At 42.4% G+C, this 13,017-nt stretch overlaps 1 protein-coding gene across 1 annotated transcript; it reads left to right on the top strand.

The window, feature by feature from the left end:
* Positions 1-3,803: 3,803 nt before the first annotated feature.
* On the top strand, positions 3,804-4,788 carry PPP1R2C (PPP1R2 family member C). Its single transcript, XM_008511735.2, has one exon. It carries the CDS (start codon positions 3,939-3,941, stop codon positions 4,560-4,562), a length of 624 nt encoding a protein of 207 aa, XP_008509957.2. The 5' UTR covers positions 3,804-3,938; the 3' UTR covers positions 4,563-4,788.
* The last annotated feature ends 8,229 nt before the right edge of the window (positions 4,789-13,017 follow it).

The following is a 13,017-nucleotide window of genomic DNA, read 5'->3' as shown; positions in this document are numbered from 1 at the left end:
AAACGTTGTCTTAGTCTTGTTTCTACCTGCAAAAACAGAGCTGGAGAAAAAGAGTTTCATTCGGGACTATGATCCCAGGGAGCAGGGTAGCAGGAGAGGATTTGTGAAAGAGGGAAGCGAAGAAACCAAAATGCAGATGAATCAGCAAGTTGCCCATCCACTCCTGATGCAGGAACCTAGAATGCTAGGGAATCAATGCCGCTTCCAACTCCCAGCAGGCCTAAAGAAAAGACGGCAGCAATTGACGTCTAAATATACTCTAGCTCCTTCACCCATGGAGAGGGGAAGGGCCATGGAGGCAAGTCTTCTACATTGACTCCTAGAGTTTCTAGGAGCATTAAGCTCTAGTTGCCCACAGTATGAATTGCTTTGGTGATGCACCCTTCGCCTCCTGCCCTTCCCTGTCTCACTTCCCGACTCCCCTACCAGTGTTTTCTGGAAATCTCCACCCAAGTAAACTACTTGCACTTGAATCCTTGTCTCAGGGTTGGCTGCTAAGGTAAGATAGGGATATTTCGCAGAATGTCAGAAATTTGGGGTTGGAACATGAAAGAGAGAGATTGGACAAAAACATCGATTCAAAACCAAATAGCACTTTTATTTTTATATGACACAGTATCTAACATAATTCTCCCAGTACTGTGGACAATTCTTGGTTAGATTGATGCATGACTTCAGAAACCACATAGCTGGACTAGAATTAATCTCCACTTCTGATGGCACGATTAGTCCCAAAAAATAGCCCACTGCCTTCTCAGTGTTTCACTAATCTCTCACTAATGGCACCCAGTGGGACCTCTGGGATACCTTCCTAGTTTTTGGTAACTCTTGGTTTCTTAGGTGTTCCCACCTTTGGTTGAGAATTTCTTTGTCCCTGGCTTGGTTCACTTTGAACCAACTCCTGTACTTATGGCATTTGGAGACTGTCTCCACAAAAGGGAGGTGATTCTCAGTGGAAGAATTGAAGCTGTGGCGTGACCTACTGCCACCATTAACAAGCAGTGCTCCGTAGAGTACTCTGACTCTGTGCAAACAGCAGAGGATTTAAATGACATTTTAAATACCTATAATATTTTTAAATGTATTTGTAAACTGTGATGACAGAACAGCATGCATATTTAGATGTATTTAACAAATATTAACCCATTGAAGATCACGGAAGCACAACTTCTCCTTTTGTGCATTTGAAATGAAGGTTCTCCTACTGGAAATACAGGAGCTGACCACTAAATATTTGTTGAAAGAAGGACTTTCTAGGCCTGTATCTAAATTTCATATAATGTGTAATTGACCGGGAAAGTTTTAGTCAGCCCTGGGGTTGTGTATGTGTGTGATGGAACCTTAGACATGTCTGCTCGGTCCTTGTCCCAGGATAAGAACTAGCGAATCATGTAAAGAGGAATGTTGAAAAGACTGCTGATCTTTTCTAACTTTTAGGATTACGGTAGTGTTGACTAGATCGAGAATTTTTGGCTTGATGACAAGAACTCAAAATTTGGAATTTCCTTAGGGCGACTTTCATTAAGCAGATAATTAGCAACAGGTAGAAGGAAAGGAATTACTTTTAAATAACGTGCAACTGGAATATGTAATGTGTGGTGCTTTCATTCTTCAATTGATTTTGTTTGTGGCCCATGTAATACGTCACAATCACAGTGCCCCTGCCCTAGCAGGAACTGCCATTGTGCTACTGAATGATGAGTTCCAGAAAATGCAAGAACCGCTGCATCGCTGACTCATTATATATTGAGCAGCTTGTATATTCAGATCGCAGTATGTGGGGGTGGGTGCTGTGTACACACAAAGGCAAAATCCCGATGCAGTGGAATCAGCCTCTCCCTTAACATCCTGTTTACAGCTAAACATGCAGAAGCCCACTGTGCCTACCAGCCAGGAGGACAAATTGCGTTTGTGCTGGTCTGGGCTGCCTTTCAGTTAGGCTTTTTAAAAGAGTAGCCTAGAGTATTTCTGAATAATGAAGGTTGTTTTCTTCCCCCTCACATACCAGAGGTTTTTCCTATAGCCTTGAATATGAGCTTTTGAATTCCTGAAAGCCCTCACCACACAATACTTTTTCTTTTCAAAGAGTACGGTATCGGGAAATTCTTTTTCTGAGATGAATAACACGGTTTTAAAGTGATTGCCGAGTTCCTGAAGTTAGTAGGACTTTGGAGAATACAGGACAACTTGAACTTAAGGTGCTTAAGACCCTTGTAAAAGTTTTATGGTTCTTTCATGCTTTTGCTTTTGTGTTCTAAAATGCAGAAAGACCTTGAGGGAGAGAAGAGGAAGCAAAATGTTATCAGAAGGAAAAAAAATCTCGCGAATGCTACGTGGAGGGGAAAATGTGAAGCTGGATCTTAATTTCCTTTTTGTTTTTTAGAAAAATGTTGCTGCCTGTGAAATAGGAGGCCTGTTAAGGACAAAATGTTCCAAAGTCACTCCTATAACAGCCCCCAAATTCCACATCTGGGGTGTTTTCCCCACGTGATTGATTGGACAATTGTAACTGACTGTAAAGGCTCTGGGGCGCCCTTTTTCTCCACTCACACGTCTCATTCTCCAGTTCCCTGTCACCTATCAGGTATTATTCATTCAATAACTACTTTTGTAATACCTACTATGTGCCAGGTACAGCATCATGTTGTGAAGATGCAAAGCTGGAGATAACAGTGAGCAAAACAGATACCTTCCTTTATCTCTTGGAGTTTACCATCTAGTGTACACAGAGATAATTGCAACAACTCTGGGTGTTGCCAAGGAGGACAGGAGAGGCCATAAGCACAGGAAGACCTATCTGCTTTGGGGGTCAGGAAACAGGCCCCTGGAAGGCAGTAATGATTGAGCTGAAATCTGAAGGGACATTCCAGGCTGTGGGAAGAACCCAGAAAAAGACTCTAGGACAGGAAGGAAGGTGCATGCTCCTGGAACTGAAAGACCAGAATGGAAAAATGGAGGTAGGGTGGGGAAAATTTGGGGGAAGGAGGCTCCAGCGTACGCCTGAGCAGATCATAGAGCTGCTTTTTGGCCTCTTCTGGATTTTTGCCTTTATGTTAAAGAAAATGGGCAGCCATTACAGGATGTGAAAGATGTGACAAGATTTGATGGGTGTTTTAAAAAGGTCACTCTGGCTAGAGGGTAGACAAGAGGTTGGAAGGCAGCAGGAGGGGTTATGGGGGTTTCAGTTCAAAGGCTGTAGCTGTAGTCCCAACAAGAGATAGTGGTGACTTGAAACAGACTGGTGGCAGAAGAGATAGAATTGGAGAGTGTCTTGAAATATTTGGGCCAGTACCTGAGAGCTGGATTGGGAGAGTGAGCAATATGAAGGGCTGATGGCCATGTCCCCAGCTGGTGTAAGCGGCTGGATAATGGGGCCGATAACTGAGAGGCAGAGCAGGAGAGAAGGACCGGGGGTTGTGTGTCAGCAGGTGAGGAGAGAGTGAGGTGTGGATGGCAACGGCAGGGAAGAGCAGAAGTTCATCCCCTTCTAGCGCCTGTGCCTTCAATTTTTCCAACCAAAGCCGTGGCTTTCAATTTTTTGACAGTGACCCACAGTAAGAAATACATTTTACACAGCCTCCCCGTACTCATACAGGGTATTTAGAAATTCGCAAAACAGTGCTCCCTCAGTTCACGTGCAATTCAGGGATATTTCCTATCTTACTCCATTAAAAAAATAAAGACAGCACCATGGGCCACGAGACGGTGACGGAGGCGGTGACGGAGGTGATGACGGCGGTGATGACGGTGGCGATGACAGCGGCGGTGACCACTGTGGCGTTGTTTGTGTCATCCTTTGTGACGCCACGACCTGGGGAGGCTGGCTGCTAGGGCGCTGGGGCCGTGGTCCAGACACACCGCGCTGCAGCTTCAGACTGGAGCGCGGCGGGCGGCTGCGGCGGCCCAACCCTCGAGCGGAGGCCCTTCACTCCCCAAGCATGGCGGCCTCCACCACCTCGCAGCACCGGCCCATCAAGGGGATCCTGAAGAACAAAGGCTCCACGGCTTCCTCGATGGCGGCCTCCACCCAGCAGTCCGGAGGGGCTACCCAGGAGGTGCAGAGAAAAAAGTCCCAGAAGTGGGACGAATCGAACATCCTGGCGACATACCGCCCAGCATACAGAGATCATGAATTAATGAAGACAAATGAGCCCAGTAGTCCGCACCTCAGTGTGCAAGATGATGGGGAAGATGCAATGAGTGATTTAGAAGCAAAAGAAGTCATGACCCTAGACATCTTAGCCTTGAAATTAGCTGTCACTGATATGTCGGAGTCCAACTATCAGGTCGGGGAGCCAGAGAGCCACGGGGCGCACACCAGCAAAATCTTCGTCGACATTCAAGAAAAACATCAGCAGTTCGAAATGAAAAGAAAGCTTCACTACAACGAGGGGCTGAACATCAAATTAGCTAGACAATTAATTTCGAAAGAGCTACAACTGGAAGAAGAGGATAAAAACGAAGAAAGTCTACATGCTACTAACGAAGAGAAGACTACTACAGAAGAATCGGATGAAGGTCCTGACGGTGATCAACTGCAAACCCAGGGCCGCTATGCGTAGAAGACACTTGTTCGACGCTGCAATTGGAAGAAACAAGCCCTGGTACTACAGCTAACTGCTTCTTGTTCTGTAGAGCTCATGCTTCAAGTACTGAAATACTTACAGTTGAATTGTACAGCAATAATTAAATGGTAAACCTAGAAAATAACAGATTAAGTGAAAATTGTGTGCTTGATATCCTTGTGCCTGGTTATTTCGCCACAAATACAGATTCTAACAGTCCAAAACTGCATTACTTTTATAAAACTATTAATTAATGCATATGTTATATAGCTTTTTATGTGTTAAAGGCTTAAAGGGGGAATATTTTATATTCACTTCTAGTTGTTGTACTAGCTTTTATAGAAAAGGTTCTGTTACAAAATCAAAATGCAGTTGGTACAGAGGTTATGTAGTCTGATAAATATTCAGGCTGAAAAACACTTGTCTTTAGGGAGATTTGCCTGTTTAACTGAGAGGGAATACATTATAAGAGTTAGTGTTGCATTTCCTTAGTACCTTTAAATTTTCTCTTAATTTTCTTTGTGTTCACAAGGAAATGACTGAACTTTTTCTCATAAAAAATAATCCATTTTCATGAATCATCAGGTTAAAATTGTGCCGATGTCTATTCTGACTGTTTTTTGTACACTAGATAGGCAGATTTGCTATCAATATTTTTTAAAGTCTAATGTTATCTCAGTAGTCCCTTCTCATACCTGTCTTAACCTCTACCCTTTGTTCCGCAGTCCTCCTGGCACGTGGACACAAAGGCCTTTATGGACTATCATAGATTGTCAAGACATTAGGAACTGTTCCTTCTCTCAAATAGTCTATCATTTATTGCAACAGTGTCTTTTGTATTTTGACCGCCAGGGCCTGTTCAGTCTTCCAATATGTGGAGAAAATAGATTGAATAGCAGAAGTGCTATAGTCAGGAAATAGAATTCAACTGCTAAATTTCTACACCTTTTTGGTTTACAGCTTGCTAAATAGCTTGCTATTATTAGTTTATCATTGGACCTAATTAGCTTTTAGAAAGCATCTAAGGTTTTTTTTCATGACAGAATCCTGTGCAACCAGTGACATGGTTATGAATGTACATGGACAGAAGTAAGCCCAAAGGTTTTTCATATGTGTTTTTGCTTAGTTTAAAATTTTACTGAGATAATTTTAGATTCATGTGCAGTTGTGGGAAATAGTATGGAGAGATCCTGCATGCCATTGACCCAGGTTCCCCTAATGGTAACATACTGCAAAACTATAGTACAATGCCACAACTAGGATATTGACGTTCATACAGTCAAGATACAAGAACATTCCATCACCACAAAGATTCCTCATGTTGCCCTTTCATAGCCACATCGGTTCTCCATTTTTATAATTTTGTCATTTCAAGAATATTATATAAATGAAATCATAGAGTAAATAAACCTTTAGGATGTATCACAATTTTTTTAGCCATTCAACCATTGAAGGACATCTGGACTAGTCCCAGGTTTTGGTATAACAAGTGAAGCTATTGTGAACATTTGTGTACAGGTTTTTGTGTGAACGTAAGTTTTCACTTTTCTGGGAAAAATGCCCAGGAATGCAATTGCAGGTTTGCATGGTAGTTGCAGTTTCTTAAGAAACTGCCAAACTGTTTTCCAGAGTGGCTGTGCCATTTTACATTCCCACCAGCAATTCCACCTTCTCTGCATCCTCACCAGCATTTGGTATTGTTGCTACTTTTAAGTCATTTTTATAAATGTGTCCTGATGTCTTAATTTGCATTTCACTAATGGCTAATGATGTTGAGCATCTTTTCATGTGCTTATTTGCCATCTGTATATCCTCTTCTGTGAAATGTCCTTTGCCCTTTTTTTGGTTTGAGTATTTGTTTTTACTGCTGAGTTTTTAATTAATTAATTTATTTTTTAAACTATTCTTTTTTTTTTTTTTCAAGACTGGCACCTGGGCTAACAACTGTTGCCAATCTTCCTTTTTTTTTTCTGCTTTATCTCCCCAAACCCCCTCTGTACACAGTTGTATATCTTAGTTGCATGTCCTTCTAGTTGTGGGATGTGGGACACCACCTCAATGTGGCCTGACGAGTGGTGCCATGTCCGTGCCCAGGATCTGAACCCTGGGCCGCCACAGCGGAGCGCGCAAACTTAACCACTCGGCCACAGAGCCAGCCCCTACTGCTGAGTTTTGAGAGTTCTTTGATTTGCAAATCTTTTCTCACAATCTGTAGCTTATCTTATCCTCTTACAGAGACTTTTGCAGAGCAAAAGTTTTTAGTTTTGATGTAGTTCAGTTTATCGGTTTTTCCTTTTACGCATGATGCTCTTGGTACCCTAGTTAAATATAATCCAGAAAGATTTTTCCCAAATCATGTTTTCCTAATTAAGTGACATGGCATTTGGCTGTATAGAAAATGGACCTTTATTATTTAAGTTAGATTTTCCTTTGGAGACAGAGATCTGACAATGTTCAGTTCCAATTTCAACTCTATATCCATTTCACCTCCTCTGCTTAACTCCTTTGATGCCACTATTTGTTTCCTCATTTTTCGGACTGAAATTCAACAAGGTTGGTTATTTAAAACCTGGGACATAACATACAAATAGATTGTTACATACAAGTAACTTCCACTTGAAGGTTAAAGCAAATACATTTTCCCCCTAGATTTTTGAACTGTTTACAATTTTCTCCTCTACATTAGGACACTAAAATAGCATGTTGTAAGAAGGTGCAATAATATGAAAAGAATGATAGTCAGGAGCCACTAAATTGATTCCTTTAAATTGCAACCTGCAATTTGAAAAACACTGAACTCAAAGGATCTTAATGTTTCTCAGTTAGAGGATTTTGTTCTTCTTTGTGTGAAAATATCACCTGAGAGTAACACTGTGGCTGCTAATCAGCCATTCACACCTTAGAGTAAATTAAGAACATAATATGAAGTATAGATTGGGAAGGGAGTGGGCCAGAATTGGGAGAGCAGGCATTATAAAAATGAAAGGAGAGGAAGAAGTACCCAGAAGTGAGGAGTTGGAAAAGGAAGGGAAAATCAAATGAGAAAAAAGAATAGAGGATTAAGTTCACCAGCTTTAAAAGTTATGGCTGTAATGGAATACTGCTCAGCCATAAGAAATGATGAAATCCGGCCATTTGTGACAACATGGATGGACCCTGAGGGTATTATGCTGAGTGAAAAAAGTCAGAGGGAGAAAGTCAAATACCATATGATCTCACTCATAAGTAGAAGATAAAAACAACGACAAGCAAACACATAGCAACTGAGATTGGATTGGTGGTTACCACAGGGGAAGGGGGGAGGGGGGAGGGCAAAAGGGGTGATTAGGCTCACGTGTAAGGGGATGGACCATAATCGGGCTTTGGGTGGTGAACATGATGTAATCTACACAGAATTTGAAATACATTACGATGTACATCTGAAAGCTATGTAACGTTATAATCCAATGTTACTGCAATTAAAAAAATAAAAAATTTAAAAAAAATTTTTTTAAAAGTTATGGCTGACTCTCAGTGAGTCAGTAACACTCTGAACTGTCATAAAGAGGACACAAAATCTTAGTGAAGAAATGATGAGGAAAAGGATAGTTCTCTTTTCCACCCAACCAAAAAATTATAGCAATACTATTACCACTACTACTACTAATTGCCATTTATTGAGTATATGCGATGTGTCAGCCCCTGTACTAGGGCTTCAAAAACATTGTCTCATTCAAGTACGCCAAGAATCCTTTGAAATAGTCTTGTTTTGCCCATTTTAGTGATGAGAAATTTTAAAATCAAGGCAATTACCTAACTTCCCCAAATCCACAGCTACTAGGTGATAGAATCAGGAGTCAAACTCAGGCTTGTCTGGCTTACTCTGTCTTTTCCCCACTACACCACACTGGATTGAAGGCCCTTTTCCTGTTGCTCTCTAAGCACAGGTCTCCCCTGACAATGCAGCAGGGGCTGCTTTTCTGTACAGCTGTAAAGTGGGAGTGGTCTAAGGAGAATGTTCTCCAATCTAGGAGCTGCCCTCCCCCCACCACACCACACTGCCTTGAGCCCCAAGTCCTCGTGCTACACCCTCCCACCTTCTGCTCTGAGTCTGCGCTCAGCAAGAAACCTGAGATGTTCACTCATACAGAGATGCCACTGGATGAAAGCAACATTTTTGTCAATTGGACTTTCAACAAGTAAACATTTACCAAACATGGCCATGTGCCAGGGGCAGTAGCTGGTGCTAGGGAGAGAAAGAGACACAGCCTCTGCCCAAAGGAGGTCTGAGTCTAGTCGAGGAGACCTCTATGGTTCTGAAATGATCATTTATGATGCCTTCCAAGGAAGAGAATGCCTATATTAAAAGAGGGACAATAGTCCTTGTTTAGGTTACATAACTACTTGAAAGCAAAGAAGTGGTTTCCAGGTGCCTGCAGAGTGAGCACCAGCCTCCAGAAGAGGTTTGCTCTCTTCTGAATTCCTTCTGTATGAAGGTGAGGATAGAGGGAGCCCAGCCCTCAAGACCTGTTCTGCTTCAGGAGAAGAGGAAGCCCAGCTGACACTTGCTAAGGTTAGGGGAGGAGCACAGCATGGAAAAGACGAGGGGAAAACCATAGAAGGATTCACAAGTGGGAAGGAAAATAGAGAGATGAGCACATTGGAGGGAATAATACATGGTTCTGTGTTGAGTGGGGAGTGTCCACTTAGAGAATGCTTTTCCATAAGATGATGCTCAGAGTTTTCAGAAGTGAAGCAGTTACGTAAAATATGAACCGTAAACCATGCTTTCTTTTGTTGGGTCATGCTTTAGCTATATTGTCCTCCTCTGGAACATTGGGGCCTATTGTTGTAACTGTGGGTCAGAGAAGATGCTGTTTGTGATGTGGGAAGAGGAGTGTACAACGCTATACTTTAAGTCCTCCACACCTAGACTGCTGGGGAGGAAGCAGGGAGAAAGGCCAGGGGAGTGGCAGGAAGAGAGGCAAGTCAGGATGGAGCATAACAGAAGGAAAGAAGAGAGGGAAGAAAAACGAAGATGAAAGACTCAGGTTATGCTTGGAAATACTGGGAAAGAAACGACAGCATTCAAGACCATAAACCTCTTGCACTTTTCCAATATTTTACAATTTTGCATCTGTTTCTTGGGTTATTGAGCCAGTTCCTATCTGTTTTATAAATGGTATGAGTCCTGCCACTCCTGTGCTACCCTAGTGACAGGTCTTTGGGGAGGGTACCTGGGCGAGAGGCTGGTGAGTGAGGACAGAAATGAGAAGTAGGGAAGAGCAAATGCAGACAAAATGAGGTGGCTGGAAAGATAGAGATTTGGGAGCAAGAGGGGAGTGAAATGATGTCATGTGTTGGGCCAAACCACTTAGGAGCCACCTCTGTGCCCCCTCTTGTTCTCTGGCTTCTTTCCCCTCCCCACCCCCAGTCTCAGGTGGTGACCAAGTCTCCCCCTCCGTGTTGATGACGCTCATACTATTGTTTACCCAACACAATACTACACTTTGATTATAAGGATTATTAGGGAGAAATATACATGGGCAAGGAGAGAGATGAGGGATGGAGCCTCCAAAACCCAAACTTAGGGAAGAATACAACTGAAAATGTTTTATAAGAAACTTGATCAAATTAGTGCTACCATCTTAAATTTGGAAAAGTCAGTCCATAAGTTACAGGATGCAACATTTATACGCATTCATCTTATAAGCTCTCTCAGTGTCCACACTGGTTGGGCTTTAGCAGCTGAAGCTGCGTGTGCAGGGGCTTTTGGAGGATTTCAGGATGCAGGCTGCAAAAAGTCTGGGGAACACTGAAAATTACAGATATGTGTTTATGCCTGTGTTTGTGTGTGTGTGTGTGTGTGCATGTGTGTGTGTGAGCATGGGGGAAAGCTGCCTTAGGCATTCTTCCTTACCAGTATAAACACGGTTCTCTAATACAAGGTTATACATTATTAGCTCTAAAAAATATAAAGAATTGTTTTCATCATTGTGTAGGCAGAGCATTTTTGCATCACTGAACCTGCCTATGCATGCTGCGTACTAATAGCTTATTCTTTCAAGGAGCCTTCTTTTTCCTCTTCTTTTTTTTTTTTTTCCTCTTTTAAAGCTGGCTCTTTGAAAGGTGCATATGAACCCGGTTTCCATAGCAATTGCAAGCATCAGTGATAACCCAGAGCTTCTAAGTTATAATATACAGGCTACCCTATTAATGAGTTTCAAACTGCATTTCCATGAGACAACGGCTCAGCCACTGATAGATAAGGTCAGACCCCATCTCCAAACTTTAAATTAAATCAGGATAGATCAAAATGCAGCAGAAGGAGTGTCCTTTTGGAAAGTGTGCTGTTAAAAAAATATGTTCTTTGTGGAGGCAAAACAGTTGCTTTTGTGGTTTGTAATGCCCAGATGGAAAAATCCTAAAACAGATACAGCTTTTTCTGGGTTATTAATGGCATATTATTTCCTTATTCTATTTGTGAACAAATTTTTCTTGTGGTAGCTCAGACTCTAAGAAAACACATAATCGTTTGCCCCAGGAAAAGCAGATGTGATGGTTAATTCTCACCAGGTCTGGAATAACACTAGTTCAATTATAATTTATTAACCTGTTTATTCATGTGCTAAGTGCCAAGACTCAGTGCCTACCTTCAAGGAGCTCTCAAATTAGTGGAGAGCTCAGCCTTGTCACCAGGCCATTTCTATTCTGTGCAAGAGTGCTTCACAGAGGCCCATGAGGGGCGTTGCCCAAGGTCTTGAAAGACCTTCTGATGGAGTTGATTTCAAGGATAACACTTGGAGCAGAAAGGGAACTTAACCAAATGAAGAGAGGTGGGCCTGGGGAGATTGACATTCCAGATGTGGGTAAGAGGCAATACGGCTTTTTCAGGGAGCTGCAAGGCATCCTATAAAGGAGAATATGAGGGATTAAAGAGGTAGGAAGAGCTCTGAAAGGATTAATATACCATGCAAAGGCAAAGGGAGCCATGAACATTTTTAAGCATGAGAGTGACATGATCAGACTCCTGGTTTTGAAAGATTCTATGGCTAGAACAGAATAGGGTGGGGAGGACAAAGCTGGAGACAGGAGCACAAACATGATATTGGTTTCAGGAAGTGAACGATTTTTACGTTCAAATGCTGAACCTCTCACCTTTCACTCACAGCAAAGTCATACCCCGCCCTACATCAGTGCCATATAAAGCTTGTTCCCAAGAACTGCAGCATTAGCATCACTTGGAAGTTGGTTAGAAATGCAAATTCTCAGGCCCCACCCCAGACTTACTGAATCAGCATGTTGGGCTGGTGCCCAACAATGTGTGCTTTAACAAGTTTCCCGGGGGATTCTTATGGATATGGATGTTCAAGTCTGAGAACCACTGCCCTATAATGCAGATTTTTAGTTAGCTGAGCTCAACTCTCTGTGGGATAGACCTCACTGTTACTGTGAGTGTGTGTGTGTGTGTGTGTGTGTATAATGTGTGCACCATTTTTCAAAAAATCATCACATTAAATGTCAGGACTGCACACAGGTTTGCTGAGAAGCTTCCACAGGTATGCTGCCTCATTCAAATCACAGCTATACTCAGTCTGTTCCCACCCTTCCGCATGCAACGCCTTCTCTCTTCCCTCCCCCTCCCTATCCTGTACACTACCCCCACACACACATGTACACACTCACTGGTGCAGTGGGCGTTCTACTGCCACCTGCAGAGTCTCAGGACTTTTTCCACATCTCCATCTGCTTGGGCTATTCATTTTGCCCAGAATATATATCTTCCTGTTTTTACTGCAAGTTTTACTCAGTCTTCCAAATTCAGTACAAACCACACCTCTAACTCCTAAGTAAGAATAGCGGGTGCCTGCCTTTGGGGAGACAGAAGAGTACAGTCATTGACAGTAAAGGATTTAAAATCAAAAAGATCTAGATTTGAATCCAGGCTCTACCATATATTAGCTGAGTCACCTGAGGCAAACCACGTCACCTCTTTGAACCAAGTTTCCTCACATTCAAATGACGGTAATAATGACAATACCTTCCACTTATGGTTGTTGGCATGATTAAATGAAAAGATCTTAGTAAGACACATGGTCTTTAGTAAGTATTCAATAAAGGGTAGCTATTATTATATTATTTTTATCATCTGCACACATTTTTCTCTACCTCTGTTAAACTGCTGATCATTTCTGTAATTGTGCTAGACATTTCTGAATTTCTCTCTTTTCTCCCACTGGACTGAGGGGCTCTTGGAGACAAGAGTTGTGCCCACATGTCTGACATCTCCCAGCATGGTGCCCTCTACCCAATAAATGTTGTAGGATGGAACTGAGAAGTTGCACTTGAACGTTTCTTCCTCCTGTCCATTTGGATTCTATAATTCACCTGTGACTTACCTACTCAAATACAGCTTATTCCCTGAGGCTCCTCAAGCGTCAGTGCCATGAGCTGTGAGGGGCACAGGTGAAGA

Source organism: Equus przewalskii, chromosome X (genome assembly GCF_037783145.1).
Source record: "Equus przewalskii isolate Varuska chromosome X, EquPr2, whole genome shotgun sequence".
Lineage (NCBI taxonomy): Eukaryota > Metazoa > Chordata > Mammalia > Perissodactyla > Equidae > Equus > Equus przewalskii.
This window is presented reverse-complemented; position numbering and strand designations above follow the sequence as displayed.